Genomic DNA, 27,032 nt, shown 5'->3' with positions numbered 1-27,032 from the left:
GACAGGAACAAAACAAAGTTGTTATTTATTGGATAGAAATCATTAGTAAACATGATGAGAGTAGCTTCCAGATTTCTGGAGTTCCTTTTGACTGGCTCGAAGCAACTGGTACAGCTGGGTAAGAGAAGTCAGAGAAGTCCTATGGAGAAGGGCAACATCGTCATAAGCTGGTTCTGCACAATCATGCACTGCCTTCTGCAACTGCAGCTGCAGGGGAAAGGAGACTGTTGGTCCTCTGAGGTTCAGAGAGAACCAGGGACGAAATATTTTGTCACAGATTACCTGTGGAAATGAAAAACAACAGTAACTTGCTACAAGATGTTCCAATTCCACCAAACTTTAAGGTCAAATGACATAAAACAATGTTAATAGAAGCTGCTGACCTATGATCCAACTAGACATTTTAAAAAATTCACATTTACCTAGTCTTCTGTTCAAATAAAACAGACGTCCAATGGCACCTTAAGGATTAACAACATGAGTATGACCTTTCAAGAGGCAGCGGTCACTTCCTCAGTTAAAATGGGAAAAGAAAGAAAATGATTGTCCAGTTTTTAAAAAGTTACATAAGGGGAAATGAAAAGGGGGAGCAACTGAGCAAAGAGAGACCTGGTATCATAAATCAGGTGCAATTCTCTAGTTATACATAATGCATGATGAGCAAAATCAGGAGTTCTAGCAGCTCTTTCATGCAGTGAAAATTTTTAAAAGTGCAATAAAGTAGGGTAAATAAAATAATGAAGGAAGAGGTAGTTTGAAGCATGAAATAATCAGGGCTTTTTTCAGCTGGAATGTGGTGGAACAGTGGAACCTCTTGAAAATGGTCATGTGGCCGGAGGCCCCGCCCCCTGATTTCCAGATAGAGATGAGTTTAGATTGCCCTCTGCGCCGCTGGTGTGGAGGGCAATCTAAACTCCCCTCTGTCTGGAGATCAGGGGGTGGGGCCTCTGGCCATGTGACCATTTTCACCGAGGGCGATTTAAACTTTAAAAAACTCCCTTGTTCCAGCTGACCCAAAGTGATGTCATTGTGTGGTCCTGAGTTCCACCACCTCTTTTCCCAGAAAAAAAGCCCTGGAAATAATTAACCAATGTTGATAAAGGCTGTGGTAGGAGACAACATGTTCAGAAGAGTCTATAAAAGCTTCTAAAACTGGTGGATTATTAGATATTGTAATGAGTGTGGAAGTCCAAATCTCGGTTTAAACCAGGATTAGAGAAGTGTTTACTTTTTTATTGTTCTAATTCAGCAGTTTTGCATTTTATATCCTTTTGATTTTTTTTGTAGAACAGTGGCTTTCAGGTCTGTAACAATATGTCCAGGAAGATGAAAATGCTCACCTACTGTAGGCTTGCCATCCCCCCTGTCCTACCTGCCACCACTCCCCTGCTTACCTGGCTGCTGGAGGAGAGGCACAGGGTGGGGGGGGGACAAGCACATGCTGCACTCCCCTATTCCGCTGAACTGGCTTCAATGCACCTGGAGTTTCCTCCTCCACAGGACACACTGAAGCCAAAACTAGTCATTTGGAGGCTTCAGCAGAAATGCCAGGAACACCAAAGCCTCCAAACAGATAATTTTTGGCTTCAGCACATCCCGCAGCTCTTTCTTCATGCTGAAAAATGACATCATTTTCCAGCATAAGGGAGGAAACACTGAGCACACTGAAACCAGTTTAACGGATGAGAGAGCGCGGGAGTGCATGCACAAAGGGCACGTGCAGGAGGTTAGTTCCCTGCTGTGCTAGTAATCAGACTTGCCCTCACGATATTAAAAAAGGCCTTATGAATATGGCAATATCATGAGCCCCTCTCAGTTTGTGTTTAAAACACAGAAACACTGTCTATCCAGGCAGAAAATGAATATCAGATCCTGGCTGGGAGCTGAAAAATTATTAGCATGTGAGATGTCAAGTGAGACCAGGGCTGTTTTCACACGCCTGTAACCTTCCAGAAAATCACGCAAAACTCACAGCACGACGGTGTCTTCATAGCGTGATTTCCCATCATGATCCAGTTTAATGGTGTGATTTCTGACGTCATCACACTATTAAACGGGATCATGATGGGAAATCACGCTATGAAGACACCGTCGTGCCCTGAGTATTGCGTGATTTTCTGGAGGATTACAGACATGTGAAAATAGCCCAGCTTTCAGCCCCCACACCCTGGAGATGTGCAAAGATCCTAGGACAACAGGATCTTCCCAGAGTTTCTGAATTAATCACTTTAACAGACCCTACCGATCTTCCCTTATCCACTCTCCCATTTCAAATGGTTCAGGGCTCTGATAGCCTTACCCACCCATCCATCGCAGGTCATCAATCATTGTTGATAACTTTAGTTTCATCCAGGAAGGCTTTATCAAACCTTCCCAGTTTTATTGTCTCACCCTGGAGACAGCCTTCTAGTTCATTGTCTCACCCCGGAGATGACCATCAAGTTATTGTTTGGGGGGCAGAAGACATAATCTTGCCCCAGGGTACATTTCACAGTATAATTGGAAAGCCCCTCCTCCATAGTTGTGTGCCTGCCCTAGGATCCAGCATTCACCCTCAGATTTCCATCTGAGCTCTTGCATTGACTCACTGGTCGCCCAACACTCTCTCTCAGAACTGGCAATTATCACCCAATCCCTCAACTCTGCCTAATTTTCCTCACTGCTTTCTAGTTAGCTATGGGTGTATAGTGTATGTTTTGTGTGCAACTGATCATTATTATTTTAAATAAAAACCGCTTTTGGTTGAACATCTGCCTCATTGTTAAAAGAGTTCTCTATAAGGAAAAATCCTTGTATACGTTGGTGAAGATCTCACTAAGTTACCCACCTCTCGCTGCCTCTCCTTGCACACTAATTTTCCCAACTCACAAGGAGACTCTCCATTTGGGTAACAGCTGTCCCCCCACCTCCAGCCCATGTGTCCCCACTTGACCCCTGGAGCCCATTGGTTGCTAAGCACTGCAATTTCTTATGTCAAGATTTGTGTTCACTGGTTCCTCCCACTTATGGTTTAATACAATTGTCCAATGTAGATTAAAATGACAGCAAAGACAAACATGGATGGAATCTAACATTTTGCTCACAAAGAATAAACATGATTGTCACACTGGATTAAGTAGTGCTGCATCTTGCTTTATGTTCAGTATACTGGCAAAAGCAACCCACATGCCATTACTACACCTAGTAATGAAGTGGGTGGCTTGTGTTAGCCACGAAGGCTGTGAAACCAGAGGAGGGGAAATTAGTCTGTTTAAAGAGGGAAATATATGGTTACTAAGGGAGAGGAAATTTACAAATAGTTTATACCCTTTCCCTGCAGTGCCTTGTGAGCCTCCAGTTTATTGGACAGGATGATAGCTTCCCTCCTCTGTGGTTAATCTCCAGCAGACGACTCCACCCAATCCTGTCATCTATTCTAGATTCTAACATACACATGAGGCTCCCTCACCAAGAACAAATTTCTGTAGAAACAGCTGGTCCGCATATACATTCCTTTGTGTACACAGACTAGCTTCTTGCATTCAAATATTGGGAATCTTCTACACTAAAGATCAAGCACTCTGTGAACACACCAGGATGTCCACCAAACTCTGGAAATGCAAAAATGTCTATTTTCAAGGAGACTGGTTCTCATGGCTTCCTAGCCACTGACAAACACATCGGCTATGCATTCCAGCTAATGAGGATATAACCACTATCTGGGCCAGCCACTTCTTCATCCCAGTGTAAACACAACAGGGAATATTTGGAACTCTGTGCCAATATTCATATTTTTGGATCCTGCTTTAAATAAAGTGTGGGGTGCTATTAACTATTATTAAGGCCAGATTTCCCATCCATTAGCATCTTCAACAAACCTCATTTATAGAAACAAGCCACTCTTGGGATTTCTGTGGGACATGCAACTTAATTGTCACAAGGGTGCAATGATGTGGAGTTCCTTGGAATCAATAGCTTTATTTCCCAGGCAAAAGGATTATGGTTTGCTTCATGAAATGGTAAGTTGGATGTGATTTTAGAGCAGGAGCAGGCAACATGTACAATTGGCTTGGGTCTGGGAGCTCATCAGAGACATCAGCTACAGCAAAGAAAAATCTCCCTTGTCATAAAGGAGAGCCCAAGAAAGGGAAGAGATCAGAAAACTATAGAGCTTTCTTCTTTCCAAGCTGAGGGCATCACAGCTTCTATATGCCTTGGTCAAGTCGCTTCCAATTTATGGTGACACTATGGATTAACAATCTTCAAAACCTATAATTAACAGCCTTGCTCAGATCTTGCAAACTGGAGGTCATGGCCTCCTTTATTGAGTCAAGCCATCTCATTTTGGGTTTTCTTCTCTTTCTTCTGCCTTCCACCTTTCCTAGCATTATTGTCTGACCCAGGGTTATTTCAGTAGTGCTCCTGAGCAATCAGAGGTAGTGGATAAAGAGGAATCCAGGCAAGGCATCTTAGTAAACAACTTTATTATTGCAGACATAACTCTAGGATAAAATGCAGTAAAGTTTTAGTATGCAGTCTAATAAAATATGAAGAACATGGGAAAGATTACTAAGCTGATGGAGACTTACAATTCTTGTGCATCTGGCCCTCTAGCAGGAGCAACGGATGACTACACAACTTCACGTGCAGTCCTCTGCAGTTTTCAGGGCTGGCGCGCCCATTGAGGCCAGGTAGGTGGTGGCCTCAGGGCGCGGGGTGCTGGAGGGGGCGCCGGAGGAGGCGCGGGGGGTGGGAGTGCACACCACGGACCACCCTGCGCCACCGACGCCACCAGCACATGCCCCCGGCTGGGCTCAGCAGCCGCAGGCAGGCGTCTGCTGGCTGGCTGCAAACACCAAAAATCCTGGCGCCGCTGCTGGTGTGATCATTTGCAGAACTGCCAGCAGCAGTGCCAGGGTTTTCAGTGCCTCTAGTCAGGCGCCCACGCCCGCACGCGAGCACACACACCGGCCTGCGTGATGACATCACGTGTCAGCGTGTCAGCTGCCAGCCCAATTTCTGTGGCGGGCGGCTGGGACGGGGTGCAGGTGGCCTCCGAGGTCTCCTGCTCAGTTGCCCTGCACCGCCGCAGACGCCTGCCCGCAGCTGCTGAGCCCAGCAGGGGGCATGTGCTGGTGGCAGTGGCGGCGGCGCAGGGCGGGAGAGCTAGGAGGCTGCAGCTCTGTGGTGTGCACTCCCACCCCCCGCGCCTCCTCCAGCACCCCCTCCAGCACCCCACGCCCTGAGGCCACCGCCTACCTGGCCTCAATGGGTGCACCGGCCCTGGGTCACACACACATACAAGGGACAACACTTTTTCAGGATTCCCCCATGCACAACAAAAAGGCATTAATCAATCTGGACCTGGGAGTTCTGAGACCAGAAGCCTGCCAGATAACACACAGTCATTAAGAAATCAAAGGGGTACTGTTGTTTTTCCTCTAGGTTGTTGTAAAAGCACACCATCTGGGATAGAATGGCTAGCCTGGGAGATTCCATTAAGCAGTTCCATCACAATATCTGTTAGCTCTATCTACTCATCTGTCCAACTGCCCCTCATCCATCACACACACTCAGAGCCTCCATAGACATCTATTGACTGATGGCATAATTGACACTTGATGGCATAGTTGAGAACTAGGATACGTTACAACTGTCACAAGCATGCCATCAAACATGGCACTCCCATGCCAAGTCCATCTCCATCCCTAGGAGTACTTACCACATGATCATGCAACCTAATCATACTGGAAAGATTTCTTCCCCTCTGTTCTGCATCCGTCACTTTCCTCGGCACAAGTGGAAAATCTGATAAAGCAATTACACTATGGGCCAAAATAGATGATACAGTGCCCCCAGGGACATCACCACCATTTTACTGTTGGAATTCTTTCATTTTACAAACACCACAGAGGCCAATCCTACTAGGGACTACATGGCAAGAGAAGACATGTGCAGCTCCTCTCGCTGTACCCTAGTCCCAAGCAAGATTGGCCCTCATGATGTTTGTAAAGTGAGGGAATTCCAGCAGTAAAATGGCATCAGCATCCATGGAGATGCTGTGTCATCTAGTTTGGCCATATGTCATGTGATGCTATAGAGATGCCATTTTTGATAGCATTACATGAAACATACATGAAACACAGCTCTTAATGCATGAATCATCTCCATCACAACATGGAAGTTCCGTTGATGGTGTCTGGATTTATGACTTTGGTTTGTAAGGATTCTTTGACACATGGAAGTCACCACTTGGAGCTGCAGAAATCAAGTGATGAACAACTATCACTTGATGACCACAGCCCCAAGTGGTGGCTTCCGTGTATGAATGATTCCATGTTGTGATGGAATCATTTCAGGCATGTGAATGAGCCCTTAATGACAAACACCGGATTCTTTATTTAAAATTGCATGGTAAGGAGTATTTTGAAATGAAGACAAAACATCCAGTCATAAACAAGCAAGCCTGCAGCCACTCACTTGAAGGTTGTTATTGGCTCTCTCTGCTCCACATTTTCTGTTTTTCAGGTCACACTTTGAAAAGCAATCAAAAAAATTACAGTCTTCATCTCCTGTGCAGTTCTGGTCAAGGATGTCTCTCATTTTAGGCTCAAAAAAAGCCATATCTACGTCTATAGCAACTACCTGCAATCAGAGGAAGACATACACAGTGACACACTTTGACAAAAACAACCAAACTGTCATTTTTAGATTCTTATTAGCAGTCTGGAGACAGCTGCTGACCCAAGCAATACCAGATAAAGGCAAGAGAAATTACTACTGGGTGAGCTTTAACTGCCTAGGTCAGCACCACCAGTGCTGAATATAGAAATGTAACAGTCACAGCAATCTCTTGTGACAGGAATGGCAAAGACCTTCTGTGAGACTGCAAGTAAAAGCCACTCTCAGAATAATTTCATTCCATTCTTCTTTAAACAGATAGTAGTTTCTAACAATAATGTTCACTTCTGCTTCCTTTGTTCTAATGAACCTCACCTTCAACGTCTCCTTCGGTCTCAGGGGCATGACAACTATCCAACCAAAGCTCCCATCCATTCCCCACCCCCCCAGCTGTGTGTGTGTTTATGTATTAGTGATTTTTTTCTCCCTTGTGGCCTTCTACTCCAAACTAAATTGCAATGTCTACCATACTCAGATTGTCACATTCACAGTCTTGGACACTTTCCCTAAAGGAAACTTGGACTTTATTGGCACTTTAATTCCTGTTTTATTTTGCTGCTACAGATTAACATGGCTATCTACCTGTATGTTTCCAAAGAAGAACCATCTTCTCCACAGGAATCAATCCATCAGTCACCATTATCAGCAATAGATCATCAGTTTTTCCATTCCTCCCCTGCCTTTAGAAGAAAAGCTGGTATCCACCGAAAGAGGGCTTTTTCTGGGGTAGCATCCAAGACCTGGAATTCTCTCTATAGGAATGTTTGCTTGGCACCATCCCTGCTAACACATAGTCAAAATCCATTCTGCTCTTCAGGTTTTTTTAGTGGTATTTAAGATCCATTTACCTGATTTTAACTGTGGTGTCTATCTTGCTGCTTGCTGGATTTTTTGGTGGATGTTTGTAGTGCTATGTTTATTCTTTCTGTATTATGTACATTTTTCTAGGAAGAGATCCTATGTTTCAAAAGAAAGGATATGTTCTCCAGGTAAATAAATATACCTGAATGACACTTGAACAACACTCAAAAGTATGGGTAGCTAGCCACTCCATGTCTGGCTGTTATGTTACCACACTTCCTGAAGTTTTGCTTGCACCCAATAAAATGTTGGTAAATGTTGCATCCTGTTTTTATCCACCAAGGTATGTTGGTTTTTTTCCTGTTTCCATGATGGCCACGATCCCTCTATCAATTTTTAAACGTGTATTGCCTCTTTTTGTTACAGCCTTATTGGCTCTGGAATTTTCATCTCACACAGAATGCAGATTTGTATGTATTCATTTTGAACAACTCTGAACACATGAAGTTGACCTATATTAAACCAGTCTGTGGTCCATCAAGGCCAGTATTGTCTACTCTGAATGCCAGCGCCTCTCCAGGGTCTCAGGAAAAACTTTTTTTACATCACTTACTATTTGATCCTATCAACTAAAGATAAAACCTAGGATCTTCTGCATTGCAAGCAGAAACCAATGATGAATATAAAGTGAAATGTCCCCGTATGCTTTGTATCGATGCACAAATAATTCTCTCAGGTTTTCACCTGGCAGCTGCTGTCATTGTCTGGGGCTCCTTTGTGTTCAGCTCCTAAATCCACTTTGGATGATCAGCAGAAAAACAGAGAACTGAAGCAAGGCATACACTTCTGTCTCTTCCCAAGTGGGTGCATCGAGAGCGTTACTTTTTTTCAAAGATGTTGATAACTGTTACTAATGACATTTACTTGCCAAATCCAGGCTCATTATGTAAATAATAAATTCTAGTCTCCAAGCCATCAATACAACACTCTCTATTGTAGGCACACTTTTTACTTGGAAATTACAAAGTTAAAGATGGGGGAGGGGGGATAAGCAGTTTATGAACCACAGAGATCTGACAGGGTGAAAATCTCCTTTGAATATCAAACGGCCCTCTCATTTTCCCTCAGAATGAGAGAAGTCAAAACACAACATATAGCTCCTAGTGTTTTTTTAGGCTTCTTGGAAAGCTTTAGAAGAGTGACACACCCTGGGGCCTTTCACAAGCTCATGCAGGCAATATCAGAAGTGTATCTGGTTTCTAACAGATTCTTCAGTGTACTGTAACTTCTTGGAGATTTTCTTTTCTTTTTTTCCTGGAGATTACAATTTTCAGAGGGGGAAGCTGTGTTAGTTGCTTGTGCATGCATGTATGTGTGTGTAGAGGCACTTTAAAGACTAACACATTTATTGTAGCATAAGTTTTCAGAGCCCACCATCATACATGTGAAGTGAATTCTTAACTCAGCAGATACGTATGCATAGACCAGGGTGAGTGGAGACTATGACCATGAAATGTAAGAGATTAAAGTTTATGTATTTTTATACAAAATCAAAAGTATCTGCAAATTACCTATATGATTCTAGCTGCCATTCAAGTGTTGGATATTACCTGGTGAAGCCCTTTACCACCTGAATATACTCATCATATTTATTGAACTGTATCTCCCAGAATATACCCATGTGCCAGCTACACTCTTCCAACAGCCTTTTCCTGGTGGTATCCATTCAGGATATCATTGGATATCATAAATATAGGTATTTCCTCAGTGGGCCTTGAATGTCAGGAAATGGTTTTGTTCAAGTACCCATCAGGGTTTGGAATGGGTGAGCTTTCCATCTAGCTGAAGGGAGAGAACAAATGAGTGTCTGTATGAAAAAAGCACAGCCTGAATGCAAGACAAGACAGGTTCTGCTATGAGTTGGCTGAAGCACCTCAGGGGTACAAAGTCTCTCTCTCTCTCTCTCTCTCTCTCTCTCTCTGTGTGTGTGTGTGTGTGTGTGTATCTGATGCAGGATGAGAATTTTCTGCCCCATAGAAGTGCCTAACAGTGAAATGCTAAGCAGCATTACTCTAGACTAAGTCCATTGAAATCAGAAGGCTTAGACTGGAGTAACTCGGCTTAGCGTTTCACTGTAAGTCCATGTTCTACCAGTGTACTTCTAAATAAAGCAAATACTACAAAAACTCTCTCTCTGATACTCTCTCCTCCAAAGGGAACAAACCCAAGTAAACACTAGCCTTTAAAACTTCTCACCGTTCAGAAGTAGGGTGCATGTAACAAAAGCAATGAAGTACCAGACAAATAGAAGAGACTTTCCAACACAGAGACTAGAGTCAAGGCATTTTCAGTGGTGGCACTTCACCTTTGGAATGCCCTTCCACTTGAGGCTTGCCTGACATCTACCAAATTGTCTTTTAGGTGTCAAGCCAAAACTTTTCTTTTTACCCACATATTTAACTGAATGGTTTCATATTTTTAAAGCTGTTTTAATAATAATAATAACAACATTCAGTTTATATACCACCTTCAGGACAACTTAATGCTCACTCAGAGTGGATTACAAAGTGTGTTATTATTATCCTTACAACAATCATCCTGTGAGGTGGGTGGGGCTGAAAGAGATCAGAGAGAACTGTGATTGACCCAAGGTCACCCAGCAGGCTTCAAGTGGAGGACTGAGGAATCAAACCTGGTTCTCCAGATTAGAATCCTGCCACTCTTAACCACTACACCAAACCAGCTCTGCTTCTCTAGTCTGAAGACAGTTTTGTGGCTATTTTATGCTATTTTTATGTCCCTGAATTGTTTTAATGGATTATTTTGTTTTATATAAATAATTGATGGTAATTTTATGGTATTGTTTTTACCTTAAGCAGGATTCAAGGAGGGCATAAACATTTCCTAAACAAATAGCTTTGCCAACACTCAAGAGATAAAAGACCCCCAAAAAAGTGTTTAATAGAATGGAAAGCTTAAATATAGAGATATGATTTGTTTAAGGTGGAAATAATAAGGTTTTTTTCAGTCTTTATAAATATGATATAAATTGATTTTTTTGGTAAAATGAAACAAACAAAACATAAAATGGTAGTCTCTAGCAGTTAGGCTAACTCTGCAGTCTGGCTCATATCCCTCAATTACAATAGTATAATTCTGTTTGCCCATTAGAAGAGGCTCAAGAGGCGCAAGAAGGGAGAAGGGCCATTTCACCCTCTTCCCTGCAGCCACCATCCTAGGTAGCTTTTTTGCCCCCACAACTTTCCATTCCCAGAATCACCTTTTTGGTGCTTACAGACTGCTGCTTAGGGAAGCAGGAAGCAAGGAAACAATCAGCCTCCATCACTTCTTTCCATAGGTGCTGCATAGGATTCACACCATAGCAAATAAAGCTGACAAACTCCATCCTCCACCTCTTAATAATTCAAATTTTCTGGTGCCTTGTTCCTTCCTGCCCATTCCCTAGGTACTAATTATGCACCTGAATAAATATCAAAATAGTTTGGAGAGTAAAAATACTTCTGCTCCTTTAAGCTGCTACATGCTTAACCTTTCAAGTACAAACGTTCTATGTGCATACTTAATAAATACAGAGTGTGTTGGGAGCTGTGTTAATTAACACAGTCTTCTTTCATTCTGCAGGAAATTAATTTGCTTGAAGCTGAACTGAAAGCATGATTTGATGGCCCTTCCAAGGAGGCCTTACAAAAATTCCATTTGAGATCAGTATATACTAAGTTGGATTTCTACTTCACCAATTAAAAATTGTTTAAGAATTAGTTGAAATATCTCTAGAACAAGAGCAAATTATCTCAACCTTATCCAGTCTTATCCACTTATCAATCTTGAAATCCAATGAAATTAAAATCCCTACTATCCCTCCATGTGAATTCAATTCCCTAGTAAAATCTCTTTTTAAGTACAAAGATTTTACAACACCTTCAGAACATACTCAGAGGATGACACAAGTCTCCAAGCAAAGGAAGTTCTTTAACAAACAGTTCTACCACAAAGCCTTTCAATAAAACTATCATTTGGATGTGGCGCACAAGAAATTTCTAGACTAAACCACAGGAGAAAAGACATCCTCAAGAATGCAAGACCCAAGCCACTTAGGGCCAATTTTGTTGGGTGACATCAAGAGGACTTATGTCAGTTGTGCAATGGGAGTTTTGTGCCTCCCAAGTGCATGTTTGCAATGACAGCAGATGGGGAGAAGCCACTTCACACACATCTCAATGCCATGTTTGCAGCTTTAATCTGTCCCATGAAGACACTTTTGGTGCTGTTAAAAGAATCAGGATTACACACGTGGCCGCACATAATTTTCGTAATAAAACTAATAAGGGCTCCACAGGGCAGTTTGAGGACACAAAATCAGGAGAGAAAGATGAAGCTGCTTCTCCCAACACTCTGGTTGCAAGCAGTGGCTTGCATGTTGCAGGCACAAAACTCCTTTTGCACACCTGATACAAAGTCCTTGTGCTGTCCCCCAACAAACACAAGGATTTTGTTTGAGAGCCTCTGTTATGTTGTGGTTAAAATGGTTAAAATGTTAGACTAGGATCTGGGAGATCATCCAGGTTCAAATTCTATTGTCATGGAAGCTTGCTGGGTTACCTTGGGCCAGTCATACCCTCTCAGCCTAACCTACTTTACAAGTCGGTTGTGAGGATAAAACAGAGGGCAGGGGATTGATGTAAGTCACTTTGTACATAAATAATACAAGATTAGTACTTAGGACACTGCAAATAAATGGATTTTGACTGAAAGTAGATATGTGACAAGCACAGCAAGGCAGACTTCTGGTGATTTGGTCTCCAAGCACAGACATCCCATTTTTACAAGGTCAGTCAAGATTTGGAACAATTTTGCCAAACAGCACTTTGCAGATATGATGTAAGTGGAGACAATCCATTTTGCTTAGTTTGTTTGAGCTGAATGTTACTTGTGCTCTATCCTTTTATAACTTTCTCATCTCAAACCCCTTGTAAGGCAGAGAAACTTAGGTTGATGAAGCAGTGGCAAAGATCATCTTTGCCAACATTAGCAATGTCAGCTATCAAATCAAAAGGAAGGATGTGTAAGCTTATTTCGGTGAACTAGGCGGCAATATAATGAACAGAAAATTGTCACAGTGTACCACTCTTTCTGAGGAGCAGCATGAATTTCAGTTATGACAATGAATCATGAGTTCAGTCATCAAAACCAAGGGTCGAACTTACCGTCAGATCATTCCGGATAGCAAAATTTTCCGGTTTGATGTCACAGAGATGAAGCCGGTGAGAAAAGTCATTGTCAAAATGATTTACCATATCAAGGAAGCTGATTGCAATTTCAGTGATGGCCTTAGCTTTGTTTTTAATCCCAGAAAAGGAGGCACCAACTGCATCTTCCACAGAAAAGAGTGTGTTGTGCCAAGCATGTCCAGCTGTCAAATACTCCACAGCGTAGAAGTGGCCACAAGAGCCAATGACCCTCAGGACATGTTTACTGAAGTCTTGCAGGACACTAAAATAAATATATTCTTCTTGTTGGAGTAAAGACCACATACTGGCCAACTGTGCTTTCCAGTGAGGGCCTCTCCCCCTAGTCCACAAAGGTCCTGCAGTATTATTAGGTAGTTCCAAGCCTAGAGCATTTTTTATCTCCAAAGCCACCATAAGAAGCAGATCTGCCTCTGGGATACCCTGCGATTCCATTTCCTCCAGGAAACCAAGGCGCTGATAGCTGGAGAAGATTTCTTTTTTGGATTTCAGGATCACTGGGCGGCCTCTCCAGTCAGCTTGGATGACCTTTTTACCTTGGTCATAATAAAGGCAGCGCTTGTATATCAATTTCTGGGCCACACACAAGTCTTCACAAAGGTCACCTGTCAAAGCTCCTTTCCTATAGTCCAGACACTGAAGAGATATGGAAACAAAAATGAACAACTGACAGCAGAAAACCTTCGTAGGTGAGGGGGAGGAGACCATTCAGAAGCCCGTTTCTTTTAAAAGGGTTTTCCACTTTCATGTGGCACACAGCAAGCAATGTCTGTGGAGAATACACATCCCTTATTTACTGTTTGATTTCCTGAAGAACTGTCAAGGAAATTTTGGCTAAGTAGTTTATACCTAATTCTTTTTAAATGGAGCGGTCACAGACTGTCGACAAAAGTCAGAGAAATCGTGGCTAATGGGTTACAAGCAAGTGCTCTGAGTCTGCATCTGAAGGATTCTGGGTTCAAACCAACAGTTATTTACTTAAACAGACCTAGCATCTTAGCCTACAAAGGCCAGAGCGGGGGAGTAAGCTGGCATGTACCCTTAAATATGTTTTCCTATTTCTTCTGTCACCAAACAGAAATGATCAGCCTACAAAGGTCCAAACTCGGATGGCTCATAGATTTAGGCCTGATACTTTTGCTCAGCAGCCAGGCAGACCAAGGTCTAAATCACCATGCTAAGGGCAAGCATAAGCCTAAGTTTTTAAAAAAGACATTCCTCTGTCACATATAAAATAGTTAGCAAAAAAGGAGCACAGGAATGCATACTTTGTTGGAATGCAGCAAGGCATATATCATGTAAGCAGTAAGAAGGTATTTGCAGCAACATGGTTACTATATAGAAAAGAGCAATACAAGGTCATGGGAAATACTCTGTATACATGGGAAATTCATGACCGCATAGACATTAGGGGCAAAATCCTGTAAATTTAACCAAGTCCAATTTATAGCAGAAAGTTTTCAAGACACAACATTAAATATGGATTACAGCCTAAAAATTAACATAATAATACCATGTTAAAAATACAAAAGGTTTAAAAATTTATTTTCAAAACAGGTCATATTTGCTTTGTGGGGTTAGACAATATCTTCTCTTCTGACCCCCATTAATAAATAAAATATGACTGCTCATGATAAAAAGCATGTGAAATACATATCTAATAAGTGTATTTATACAGCTTGGTCAGTTACAATTCACAACTGAAAAATGTAAAAAGCAACTGCAGCTCTGTAATTATGTGGTCATCTCAAATGCATGAAAGAAGTAAAAGGGATTTCCCCTGTCGGTCCCTTCCTCCACCCATAATTGTTTCCATCCCTCCATTTCTAGCAGTGTAGGCAATCTGCGTAACTATCAGACCTTCCAGAAGTGCAGCTGCAATGTCTATTCTGGGTCAGTCTCTGGAGGAGACGTGGCTTAGGATGGAAGGTCTTTGCTGATGTAGAAAACTAAACAGCCAAAAGATGGCTCAGTACCAATTTCTGTCTCCTCCTTCTCCCTTTCCAGCATTTGGGTATTTATTTCTGCTGGTCAATTGTTTCCCACATTAGGTTCATTCAGCCTTTGAGAGAAATTTTGGGCCCCAAGAAACAAAAGCATTGTGGACTTTCTCCAGCCAACTTCTATTATTTTGGCTAAGAATGCTGCATGACAAGCAATAAAGAACTTTTAGCAGTTTGAAAATGCCTAGCTACAACTAGGTTATTATTTCACAAAGAGCACCATTTGGATTTTCTGCTCCAGCACCGGCTTGTCTTGGACGACAGTATGCCAAATTAGAGCCCTCAGAATTCATACACAGTTCCCCCTCAATAAATACTCTAATCCAGGCTTTTGTAAATTCATGGTTGGAGCACTGTAATGTGTTCTGTGTTGGGCTGCCCTTGAAGATAACTTGGAAGCTACAGGTTGTTCAGCATACAGCAGTTCAATTTCTGTTGGTGGTTAGCGGATGGGAACATATGTCACCTATTTAAAAACTGCTGCGCTGGCTGCCAGTTTGTATCCAAGTTCAGGTCAAAGTGTCAGTTACAAGTTTTAACAGGGCTTTCATGGCCTAGGACTTACATATCTGAAGGACTGTATCTTCTATATGCACTTGTATGGCAGCTGTAGTCTTCAGGCTAACACCTGCTAGCTGTTCTCCTGGCCAGGGAGGCTCACTGGATATCAAACAGAACCTGAGCTTTTTCCATCCTTGCTCCTACTTTATGGCACAGGATCCCTGAGGTGGTGAGGGGACACTGTCTCTAGGTGTTCAGGAGGCACTCCAAGGCTATTGTAATCATTGGGGCTTTTGATGGGATGCAGGCTGCTCCCCTTTAGGGAGGGGATTTGGAGGTTTTATGTATATTTTCAACTGAGTTTGTTGTAAGCCACCTTTATCCATGGGGAATGGTGGGTGTAAATACTTTAAAAAATAAAGGAAAATTCATCCATTGGAGCCACAGAGAACAAAGTTGTCTACATTCCAGCACCAGTCTTGCTTATCAACTCATGAAAAGTTCAGCAAACAGCTGCAATAGGAAAGTATAGTAAAATTAATTTTAAAAAATTGATATTCCTTTTCTAAATCCTATATAAAAGCATGAAATTGGCCATTATAACGTCTTCAGGTAGTGAGGTCAAATGATCAATGCTGAAGTAAAAAAAAATAAGTATTTGTATCTTGAACCACAAATCATTAGGTTTATTAGGCAACCCTCTGTTTCGTGGCTCAGTCTTGCTCAATCTCATCTATCATGGCTGCTAAGCAGGTTTGGCCTTGGTTAGTAACTAGATGGGAGGCCACCAAGGAAGACACTGTGCAGAGGCAGGCAATGGCAAACCACCTCTGTTCATCTCTTGCCTTGAAAACCCCAGCAGGGGTCTCCCTAAGTTAGCTACAACTTGACAGCACCACTTCATTTCCCTCCCAAAATTTGTAATGTTTATATATCACAGCTCAGAGATATCAATCAAATACTCTTCCAAAGTTTTGTAAATTGTGAAGCACGGTCCCAGATTATCCCAAAAACAAATGTGCATTGCTTATTGTTCTCCTGTAAGCCTGTGCGTAAAGCAAAAAGGCATAAATAACATAAAAGGAAAAACCACTATTTTAAAGGCTTTTTTACTTCTGCTTGTGCAAACCATGGTGTGGACATTCAGAAATGGGATTTAAATAGAAACACCCGATTTTGCTTGTAGCAATTCACTGCAAGTAGTATGACATGACAGATTTAAGTAAATTTCAGGTTCTCTAGTTTGGCATTGACTGGTAAAGCAATGCAACAATCATTTTGGTAAGATCTGATGCTTCATCGCTTCTATTTTATCTCTCAGTGCTTTCTTGATGTAAATTCAATGGTGAACCCTATTAATACTCTCCAACAACAAATGGCTAAAAGAGAGCCGAGAACTTCAAATCTCTTAAATGTCATTTAAAATTCTGCACATTTAACCTGCTCTAGTGATTTGACTGTAAATACACTTACAATTTGCCATTGAGGAACCAAAAATGTACTTAAATGTTACTATTTGGATTTAAGAAAATTTAGGACATAATCCTAAAACTAATGTATAAACTGCTTAGGGCAGCTATTAAGCCCCAGGCCATGGTAACTCAGATAGGTGCTGACACAACTGTGAGATATGTCAAAGTTTTCAGAGATACACTGGTGTAGAGCCCCACTCAGGCTGAAGTAAACCCACTGTGGCGGAGCTTGTGTATCTTAAAAAATAGAATCCTAAGCACTCACCCCATGTCCCATCCCTAGCTCTAGAGTGACAAATAAATTCTGCCCACCTGCCCCCCTGGCACACACTTAACACAGCCAAGCACAGCTTAGCATACCCAAGTCAGGACAGCCATATCTAAGGTGCTGGATTGCACAACATCTCTCTGGCTTCAAGTTGTGTACATTTAGCCCACACATTGGGAGGAAGGGTGCTCCAAGATGGGAACTCTAGAGGAACGGCACTTGCTAGCTGGCAGCCCCATTCAGCTGACTTCCATCTAGAACTCCTTCATTCAATAAATGTTGTAGTTGTTTTTCAGCAACGGGCTATGCTACTCCATACTCCTGAAGGACTACCTACACAGTATATAAGGGGTTCGATGTATGGAGGACCAAGTGTATTTTTTTAAACTCACTGAACAGGCATGAGACTCTACCCAGATCAGGACTGCAGTGTAGGATGGCTCTTAAGTTTTTCTCCTTTGCTGTTTTCATGATTAAAAATTTGCCCCATTGGGAAAAGAAACATTCACATTTGCATTTTAGAATGGGACAAACAGCACTCCTCCGAGGCCATTTTTGATCAGAAAAACAGTGGGGGAAGGCTTAAAATCCCCCCATTTGCCATAGTCTCAATCCAACCTGAGACCCAATGTGCCTGATTTTTTTTTTAATGCTGGAAGCTCAAAGCATCAGTTAGCCCCTGGGCTGGTTTTAGCACAAGACTCACACAGGGCAGAGGCAAGAGGGTCTTTCAATGTCTGCATCTGTGCTCCAGCAAAGGGAGGGGCAGATTCTTTAGGGCCAGAATGCCCCTCTGTTCATTGCTGGCATATAATAAACCACACATGCTACATAGCTGGGAGGCGAGATTTATTTATTTAGAAAATGTATATGCCATCTCTCCAGAGACTTACTCAAGGCAGCTCAAAAAGAATACAGTAAGATCAGTAAAAGAGCATAAAAATTAATAACAAACATAAAACCCAGCCAGGGCATAAAAAGAACAAACTCGGGCAAGGTGTAAAAACTCCTAAATTATCTCCATAAAATACTGTTTGGGGTAGAAGTTGACCATACACCTTCAGATAAAAGCCTAGATTTAAAAAAAAAATGGCATGGCTCCTCAAGGAGAGTAAGACAGATGTCAAGCAAACCTCAAGGGGGAGGCCAACCCAAAGGCAAGGTGCCACCTCTGAAAAAGCCCCGTCTCTGGTTGCCAGCTGCTTCTCTTCTCTGTAGGTAGGGATGCAGATAGCATCCTTACCTACAGATTTCAACAGACAGGCTGAACAGTACAGGAGAAGGTAATCCTTCAAGATCCGGGGCGTAAGTCATTTAGAGCCTTAAAGTTAGGAACGAGTCCTTTGACTTATTCCTGGAAATAGAGGGGCAGCCAATGCAGATCTTTCAGCCCAGAAGTGACGTCACCCCTGCATCCAGCTCCCAATGGTAGCCTGGTAGCCACATTTGAAACTGGATCGTTTTCAAAGTCAGCTCCAAGTAAAACACATTGCAGTCATCTAACCTGGATATCTGAGCACATATCGCCATGGCTAGATCATACTTTCTGAGGAAGGGCTGCAGGCATAGCAGCTAAAGCTGATAAAAGATCTTAGAGAGCCTGCCAACTATTGAGGACTGGATTTATAAATTGCTGTACATGGCGGAAATGGACAAAATGACAAGGAAACTGAGAGACCTTGATCCAGGACAGTTTAACACGGATTGGGAGAAGCTGAAACAGTATTTGGTGAAAAAATGGGAGGTGGGAGGAGAACTGTGGCAGTTTGAAAATTACTGAAATACAATAAAAGTAGAGGGAGGTGACTTTACCGGGGGGTGGAGAGTTAAATGAGAATTTCTAAGCAACTATTTTATTTGACTATTATATATAGTATTAAGTATCATAGGTGTTATTATAAGAATTATAATGATAGAAATTAACTAATTATAAGGATAGAAACTAATTAATTTTATTTCTGGCAATAATTGTATAATGGAGATATTTTATAATTGCAATGAAGAAACCTAAGCAAGGTGGGAAAAATACATAGTAATGTATAGACTATATGTTAAATTGATCGACTGAGGTATATATGGGTCAAATTGGTTGACTACTTTTGGTGGGTAGCTGCATAATGGAGGAATTATATAATTAAAACAGTACGAAGACAAGATGTGCAGAAAAAGTAATATATAGAATATAAGTTAAATTGGTTGACTTATATTGAATGTATTGTTTATAGAAGTACCTAAAATTATGCTAAATGAGGGATAAATTGTTTGTCCCATATTGAAGATGAGATTATAAGATAGAGTATAGAGTACCAAAATGAGTTAAATGACTATTATTAAAAGAATATATGCCAAGAATGTATTATTTAGTTATGCATTATTTAGTTGTTAAAGTAAGTAAGAAGACAGAGGAAGCACTGTGTTATATAGATAAGCTTAGAAGAAAGTGAAATTTAATGTTTGACAGATAGAATAAATTTGAAATGAGTAAGGGAAAAGGGACAAGGGGTTGGAAAACTGTTGGAAGTCAACAAAAGGGGGGGAAAGGGAGGGGGTTAGAACTGGGGAAATTAAAGGAAATTGACTGTAATGTACAATTTAATGATTTCTAATCCAATAAAATTTTTATAAAAAAAAAAAAAGATCTTAGAGAGCCAGTTTGGTGTAGTGGTTAAGAGTACCAGGGCTCTAATCTGTCGAACCGGGTTCAATTCCTCACTCCCCCACTTGAAGCCAGCTAAATGACCTTGGGCCAGTCAAAGTTCTTCCAGAGCTCAGTCTCACAAGGTGATTGTTGGGATAACAACATACTTTGTAAACCACTCTGAGTGGGTGTTAAGTGGCCATGAAGGGCAGTTTATAAATCAAATATTGTTATCATCATCATCATCATCATCACCATCATCATCATCATCATGCAGCGCCTCTAAGCTACAAACCTGCTCCTTCAGGGAAAGAAAAAAAACCCTCAAGGACAAACTGAGTCTTCACTTCCCTCGCAGCTTCTCCACTGACCAGCCTTTCAGTCCTGTTTGGACTGAACTTTACTGAGCTTCATCCACCCCATTACCTCCTCCAGGCATCTCTTCAAGACTTCCACAAACCCACCAGCTCAGCTGTTAAGGAGAAACAGAAGCAGCTGTCACTGGCATACTTGTGGCATCTCACTCCAAATCCCTGATCTCCTGTTTTCATGCAGATTTTTAAACATCATGGGGAAAGATGGACTCCACAGCATGAATTTCACAGCACTGAGAAGCAGTCCACCAGCACCACCTTTTAGAATTGGCCAGACAAGAGTCGAACTACCAATGAATGGTGTCCCCTACCCAGCCAAATTCTTCACCTAAGCAAGGTACTGAAAGCTCCCTTCTCCAAAGGTCCAGGAGAATCAACAGGGATGCACTCATTACTCTCTCAGCAAAGATCGTCAGGGTAGGTATGGTTGTCTGAATCGATCTTTTCCAAGACTTCTTGAAGCTGTGTAGCCAGCACACAGTCAAGGTGCAGTCAAGAGGTTCTGGGATGAAGGGATTTGGTTTCGTTTTCTCAGCCATGTCGGACGCTCCTCTTCGCTGGCTCGAGAGGAAGCGGCCGAGCACCCTGTCCGGGCGGCTGATCTGCGAAGATTAGCCCCCAAAACTCCCAGTGAGGGAGGCTGGGTCCGGGACGCTGCGGGAAGAGCCCCCCAGAATCAATGCGGGGGGTTAATTGCCCGTTTGTCCCTACGGAGGCCGGCGGACGTGCGCGGCGCCTCGAGTGCTGCCGGGCCATGAGAAACGGCAAAGAGCAGAACTAGGCGAGAGCCTACAAGTAAGCGAATTCCTTCTGTTATTACAAGCGTACGTGAAGGAGAGGTGAGATCTGAAGCTAAGAAGGTTCACTCTTCCCCTTTGCTGAGTTTCAAAATTTGGTTGGCGCCCCCCCCCCCCAAATGGCAACAAAAAAACAAAGTCCTGCCCTTGGCAAGTCAGTTTCGGCTGCCTTAAAGGGAGAATCGCTGGAGGAAATAGTACGGAGGGCGGTTGGTGAAGCTATAAAACCCTTTGTTGACAAGCTGAATGAAACAGATCAAAGGGTGGGCTTAATTGAGAGCGAAGTGAAAACCATCAAGGAAGCAGCGGGCGGGGGGGGGCAGAGAAGTCTGCTCGGGAAAGTGCGTCACTCGTGAAGGCTACGAATAAAGAGCTTAAACTGGTGGAGAATCAGTTGATCGGGCTACAAGTGGAACGAACACAGACAATTTTGCGCCTCCCGTTTCGTATGAGACATATTTCTTCTTGGGCACAAATACAACTGGAAGGTTGCCAATCCACTCCAACGTGACTGCTCAAGACCTATTACATTTCCAAATAAATGACGGACATAGGTACGAAACGGGAATTGTATAAGATGCCTGCATAATCCCGTCGGCACCCGTGGATTTTACATCTCATTGGACTTGAGCCACCACCATAAGACTGCCTTGTGACTTCCTCTTTAATATGTCCCCATTGTGGGTTTGTTTCGGACATTCATATTATGACTTGGACAACTGAATTGTATTAATTATATTTATTGTATTCATTGCATATTATTTATTTGCACTTTGCACTTTGCACTATTGAAATGTTTACATAAAAAGTCAGCACTATCATTATTTATGACAATGGAGGATTCCATGCCACATTATTTTCCTATGTGCCCAGCTTGTGGTGTAACTAGAGGACTGCTCTGCAGCATCTGTGCTCTGGAGCTGACTGGTTTGTTGCTTGCCAAATGATTCCTAGTTTCCTCCTTAGTGGAACTCAAACCTCCTCCATTCTCTTTTTCACATGGGTGCTTTTTCCTAGTGAGTTACTGGAGGGAGGCAGAAATGTTCTCTAGTTGCTGTCTTAGTGCATCTGTGTCTGCCTTGCATGATTTCCCAGGTACAATCTGAACCCTTGCTTTGAAGAGGTCATGAATTTTCCATCTGACTTTCCTCTGCCAAGTGAATTGTGAAGGTGTTTGAATGCAGTTGGATTGTCTGTGCCTCCTTCAGTGTATGTCTCCTGATCAATAGGTAATGGGTCTCCGGGACAGGATTCAAACACTATTCTGAAGCATTCCCAGAAGTGTGGCAATTACAGAGCCCCTATAGCCCTCTTTGTAGCAGAGGCTACTGTATTTTCTATATTCCTTCCTTTGCTGTGTTATGCAGGGAACAGAGTGACATGACAGAGTCATGCAAGCACATATGTGCATTGACACATTGACATACCACTCCCTAATTGGTAGGTGCTGGTTGTGTTTCTATGGACTCCAGTACAGTGGCCATGCTCTCAGTTCCTTGGAGGTTGGGACGTTGGGGGGGGGCATATTTTCCCTCTACTGAGTAAGGATTGACTAGCAATGCTGGCACTCCTTTTAGGATTAATCAATATATCATTTATCCTATGCTAAAGATTGAGCTATAAGTCCTTTCCTGGATAACAAGACTGAACTGCCTTAACTACCTTGTAAGACTGTAAATAACTTTTCTCCTATCTGGAATCCAAGTTAAGACATAGGCCTAAGAAGGAAAGGCAATTGTTGTTCCCAAAGCGATGTCAGACACCTCTGGATTATTTTGGCGTTCTGGCACAGCTCTGGAGGAAGTGGAAAATATTCAGTATCTCCGAAGTATCCAAGCTTCACAGCTGCCTGTCAGAGAAAAAGAATTCCGTTTGCTTGCTATTTCCAAGAAGTTGGCAAGGCTACTTGCATGCACACAATTTGTCTTCGTTTATTATGCAGAACGCAGGAAAATTTATAGTCATCAATAGCTTGCTACCATAATAGATTATTTAATTTCCATTAAGGTTTCTTTCCCACTTAACAAAAGCCATTTAAAAATAAAAGAATGTGGCTTCTTACTTAACCCTTTGTGTGCCCTCTGCCAAGTGTTAAATGGTTCTTTTCAGTGACTATATAATATATAGAATTTGGGGCTGAAAATATGTGCCAGTCAAAGCAAAAACCCATTAATATTCAAGCAGTCCAGCTTGAATTGGTTTTTAGTGAAGAACTGCAAAGCAGATAGACCTGCTTAGTTAGCATGCCAGAGATTAGGAGCCTGTGCAGGAGTTGCGTAGGTGTGCCAGCAAATGGTGCATAGCTGCTTTGTGCAGATAGCAGCAGAGTTTAAAAGATGCACTGCACATATACAAAGGCCAACAGGTGAGGTTTTTTGCCTCAGCAGCCTCATATTTAAATTAGACCCAACCTATGTCATACTGGTGGGTTTTCTGGAAAAGGTCTCTCCCCCTCCTGCTATTATTATTTCATGCTTGGAAAAACGACGATACTATAAAGTATGGGAAATTTTGGCATTTGCACTGTGTGGATACAGTTCTACCTTTCCACCACATTTGGCCTCCAAGGCAGCAAACTATTCAATTTAAATCAATATAAAATAACAGACTCCATACATGTTGTACAAATTATCCATTAAACTTGCTGGCACGTGCTATATCATGATATTACATCATAGACAATGAAGACCAAACCTTTCTTCACCTAGTCTAAAAAAATTAATCCTCTTCTTTTTTTTAACCATAGTGACAAAGAGCAATATATGGTGCGCAGATGTTCTAGGTGACCAGCCTAACCTCTACCCAACTGCCTTGAAAATCCACTAGAAAATACAAAAAGGTCTTTTTTGGTCTATATTTCCATGTGTTTTATCAATTAGACCAAGCAGCTGAATACTCTGTCTTCTTTAATTGACAGTAACTGCTGCCTAAAAGGTGTAAAACGCAGCCATCGTGGCAAATGCTTTTCAAGCAGCAGCCTAATTCCCTTAATCAGCAGCCTGGCTTCTTCTTTTCTTTCCCCCCCAAAACACAGAAAACCTCCCATCAGCATGGACTACTCGTCTCCTAGTGCCTTTCTTGCCAGCTCTTTCACAAATCTCCTATTCATGACACTGAGCATTTAGCAGTTCCCACTAGCCTCCACTCAAAGGGCTGATCCACTACAATTCAGGGGTGAGTTAGAGTAACTCATTAGCTGTGATGTGGTACAGCTCGAGAGGAAAAGGAGTGGCGTGGCATGACATTTTGATACAGTGCCATGTCCTGTATTATGACTGCAGTACAGTAGTGAAATACAGCAGTTTGAAGATCGTTGGGGTCTGGTGTTTTTAAATGAGTCCATTACTTTCAGGCATTATTTTAATTTCTGAATATTGCAGTCCCATAGAATATATTAGGAACCTGTTTTGCTTTTTCATGGCTTTTTGCTCTTGCTCTCCAGTACTTCCCTGATTCATCCCCCCCACACCCCCGTCCAAAAAAAATAAATAGCAAATATGGGTACAGGTACCTGACCTGGATAGCCCAAGCAAATCTAATCTCAGCAGATTATAAAAACTAAACAGAGTCGGCCTTGGTTAGTAATTAGATGAGAGACCACCAAGAAAGACTACAGCTGCTATGCAGAGGCAGGCAATGGCAAACCACCTCTGTTAGTCTCTTGCCCTGAAAATCCCAGCAGGGGTCACCATAAGTCAGCTATGACTTGAGGGTACTTCCCACCACCAAAACAGGGCTATTCCCCCCACACCTGCCCACCCACTGCTGAATGGTGTGCATAGTTGTGAAGATAAGCAAAGCACTTTGAAAGCCCAATAGGTTCCAATGTGTCTTAATCACTCTTAACTTTGTTATGGCATGATTACCCCACTTATAAAATTTGTTTGGAAAGAGTAATAATTGTTAACAAATACTGTAGCATTTTCCCACATTTGTTATAATCAAGCAGAGCTTCATGGCACATTCTATCATGAGGTGTGGGTGTTTTTCTATCATTAGGATTGCCAATAATTGCTCCAAAAATCTGCCCCCCCCCCCGTGTAGACAAAGAACCTTCCATTTTTCTTGCTCTTTCCCATCTTTTGAACAACAGACTAGAAAGTTCTCTCAGTCTCTTACTTGCCATGCAGGCTCTGCCTCTATTCACGCCTTCTTTGGAAATACAGTAAATCATTTTGATAGATGGAGTGGTATTTAACGTAGGCCATGTTGACACAGAACCAGATTGTAAGAGAATGGTGTAGTGGTGCTTTACTCTTATGTCTTGTGTTCCTCTCTCCACATCAGCTTTACTTGTTTATGGTCAGTTCTTGGTACCTGACAGACAATGGATCTATTTATAACAAATACTGGTGAACATCAACAATTGCTAGGAAATGTGGTGTTTTAAGTTAATGAAAAAACGGAATACTCTGATTTAGAGCTACCTGTTGTTTTGCATCAGTGTTCATGTACTCTGGTAAACCATTCTTCTGCTACCAGGCAATGTACTTGAGGGGTCTAATTTTGTCCTCACAACAACAGGAAGGCTGGGATGCAAGACAGTTTGGCCCAAGGCTCCCCAGTGAATTTCACTGGCTTCTCGGGAATTCTACTCAATCAAAGTCCAATATTCCACACTTCACTACACAAGGTCAAACACTGAATGTTCTCTACAGCAGTGTTTCCCAACCTGCAAGTCAAGACCCAAAAATGGATTGTGAAGCCTCTGAAAGTGGGTCACAGGCCAGCCATCTCTAATGGTGGCCCATTCCATTTGTACCCTTCTTTTTCTCTCCTTCCTTTCCAGTTTCTCACAGTCTTACCTCAGCTTCTCACAGTCTCTCCTTTTGTGACAATAATGAGGAAAAAGAAGTTATCTGGTAACTAGTAATGTTATGATACGTCACTGGAAGAATGGGAGGAAAGGCTGTAGAATAGGTGGGAGTTGTTCAGTGCATGGGAAGTGAGAGGAGGAGGTGTGTGGAGTACAGGCTTTTGTCTGGGCTCCTTCAGCAGCCCAACCTCTTGCCCAGCCCTCTGCAGAGCTTCACTGCCCTCTACCTGCTGTGGGAGATTAACTTCACTGAGCCACTTCCACCCACCTCTTTGCCAACATCGGCCATTTTCCCACATCTCCCCCCACCCCTTCTCAATCTCTTGAGCCAGCCTGGAAGGATCACCATACAAAGTAAATTTGGACTTGCGGGTCACTGTGTCAAAAAGGTCAGGAACCACCTCTCTACACAGTGTCCCTATGCACCCATCTGCTGCACTTGCCCTTTTTGGTCTTTCTCAGCATGTACTGATGCCTCTCTCTTCATCACTGAACTGCAGCAATCAAACCCCAAGATCTAGAATTCTCAAGAAATTCATTTTACAAAGCAGACACTGAAGAGCTACTCAGTGACACAGGGAAAATAATAATCAAAATTCTTTCGAAAAGGCTTCTTTAAAAGTTCTTCAGTGCCCTCGAAACAAGAGCGTTTTCAGGGCATTCATGTTATTCTTTTGCCTTAACCATAGCAATGCCTGCAACCTGGCTCTGTGAATGCTTACTCAAAAGTAATCACCGTTAACTTCAATGAGCATGCCTAAAACTGCACCCCGATACTACGCGTGTTTGCTCAGGGTTCAAGGAAATGGACACCCGACAGGTATCTCCCAAGGCTGCAAACCGGTGCCTGCTTTAGAGAGAGCTGAACCACGTGGCCCTTCCGCTTGAGCAAACGTGCACAAGGGATCGGGATGCTCTGAAAAAGCGGTGGTGGGTCAAACTTTAGGTCGGTCTTTTCTGCAAGTTGCTCTACCTCGGGCAGCAGCGCCATCGATAAAGCCCGCCCGTGAGGAAAGCCCGCGGAAGAAAAGTTTCGCCCTGTCCCCTCGGGTGCAAGGAGGCCGCCGCCGCATCCCACCCCGCCCCGCCTGCCAGACCGGCGGGGCTTTCTTTTCGCAGCGGGCTTCACCTACCAGGCGGGCCAAGATCCGACGGCTCTGCTCATCAGTGCAACGTCCCGAGAAAACGCCGCCGTGCGCCAGGAAGAAAAGGAAGAGGGCGCCCCCTCCAGCCCAGCACACAGCCCCCAGGAGGAGGAAGGCGGCGGGGCATCGCCTCCGCAGCCGCGCTCGCAGCAGGCGCCTCACCACGGCCGCCCCCCGCATAGTCAGCCAGCCGCTCTCGGCTGCGGGCACTCCAGCGCTAGCCCGTCCAGGGGCGGCGGCGGCGGCGGCAGAAGGGAGAGCCGCCGAGCTCCATCAGCAACTGCAGAGAG

General features: G+C 42.8%; 1 protein-coding gene across 1 annotated transcript; it reads right to left on the bottom strand.

The window, feature by feature from the left end:
• On the bottom strand, window positions 1–27,032 carry DIPK1C (divergent protein kinase domain 1C). Its single transcript, XM_054985783.1, has 4 exons — window positions 26,731–27,032; window positions 12,687–13,364; window positions 6,460–6,624; window positions 1–282 (listed from the first exon to the last, which is right to left on the bottom strand). Exons 1-4 carry the CDS (start codon window positions 26,920–26,922, stop codon window positions 43–45), a joined length of 1,275 nt encoding a protein of 424 aa, XP_054841758.1. The 5' UTR covers window positions 26,923–27,032; the 3' UTR covers window positions 1–42.

The sequence above is a fragment of the Eublepharis macularius genome, chromosome 7 (genome assembly GCF_028583425.1).
Source record: "Eublepharis macularius isolate TG4126 chromosome 7, MPM_Emac_v1.0, whole genome shotgun sequence".
Taxonomy (NCBI): Eukaryota; Metazoa; Chordata; class Lepidosauria; order Squamata; family Eublepharidae; genus Eublepharis; species Eublepharis macularius.
Note: the sequence above shows the minus strand (reverse complement) of the source record. Positions and strands in the feature narration are given on the sequence as shown.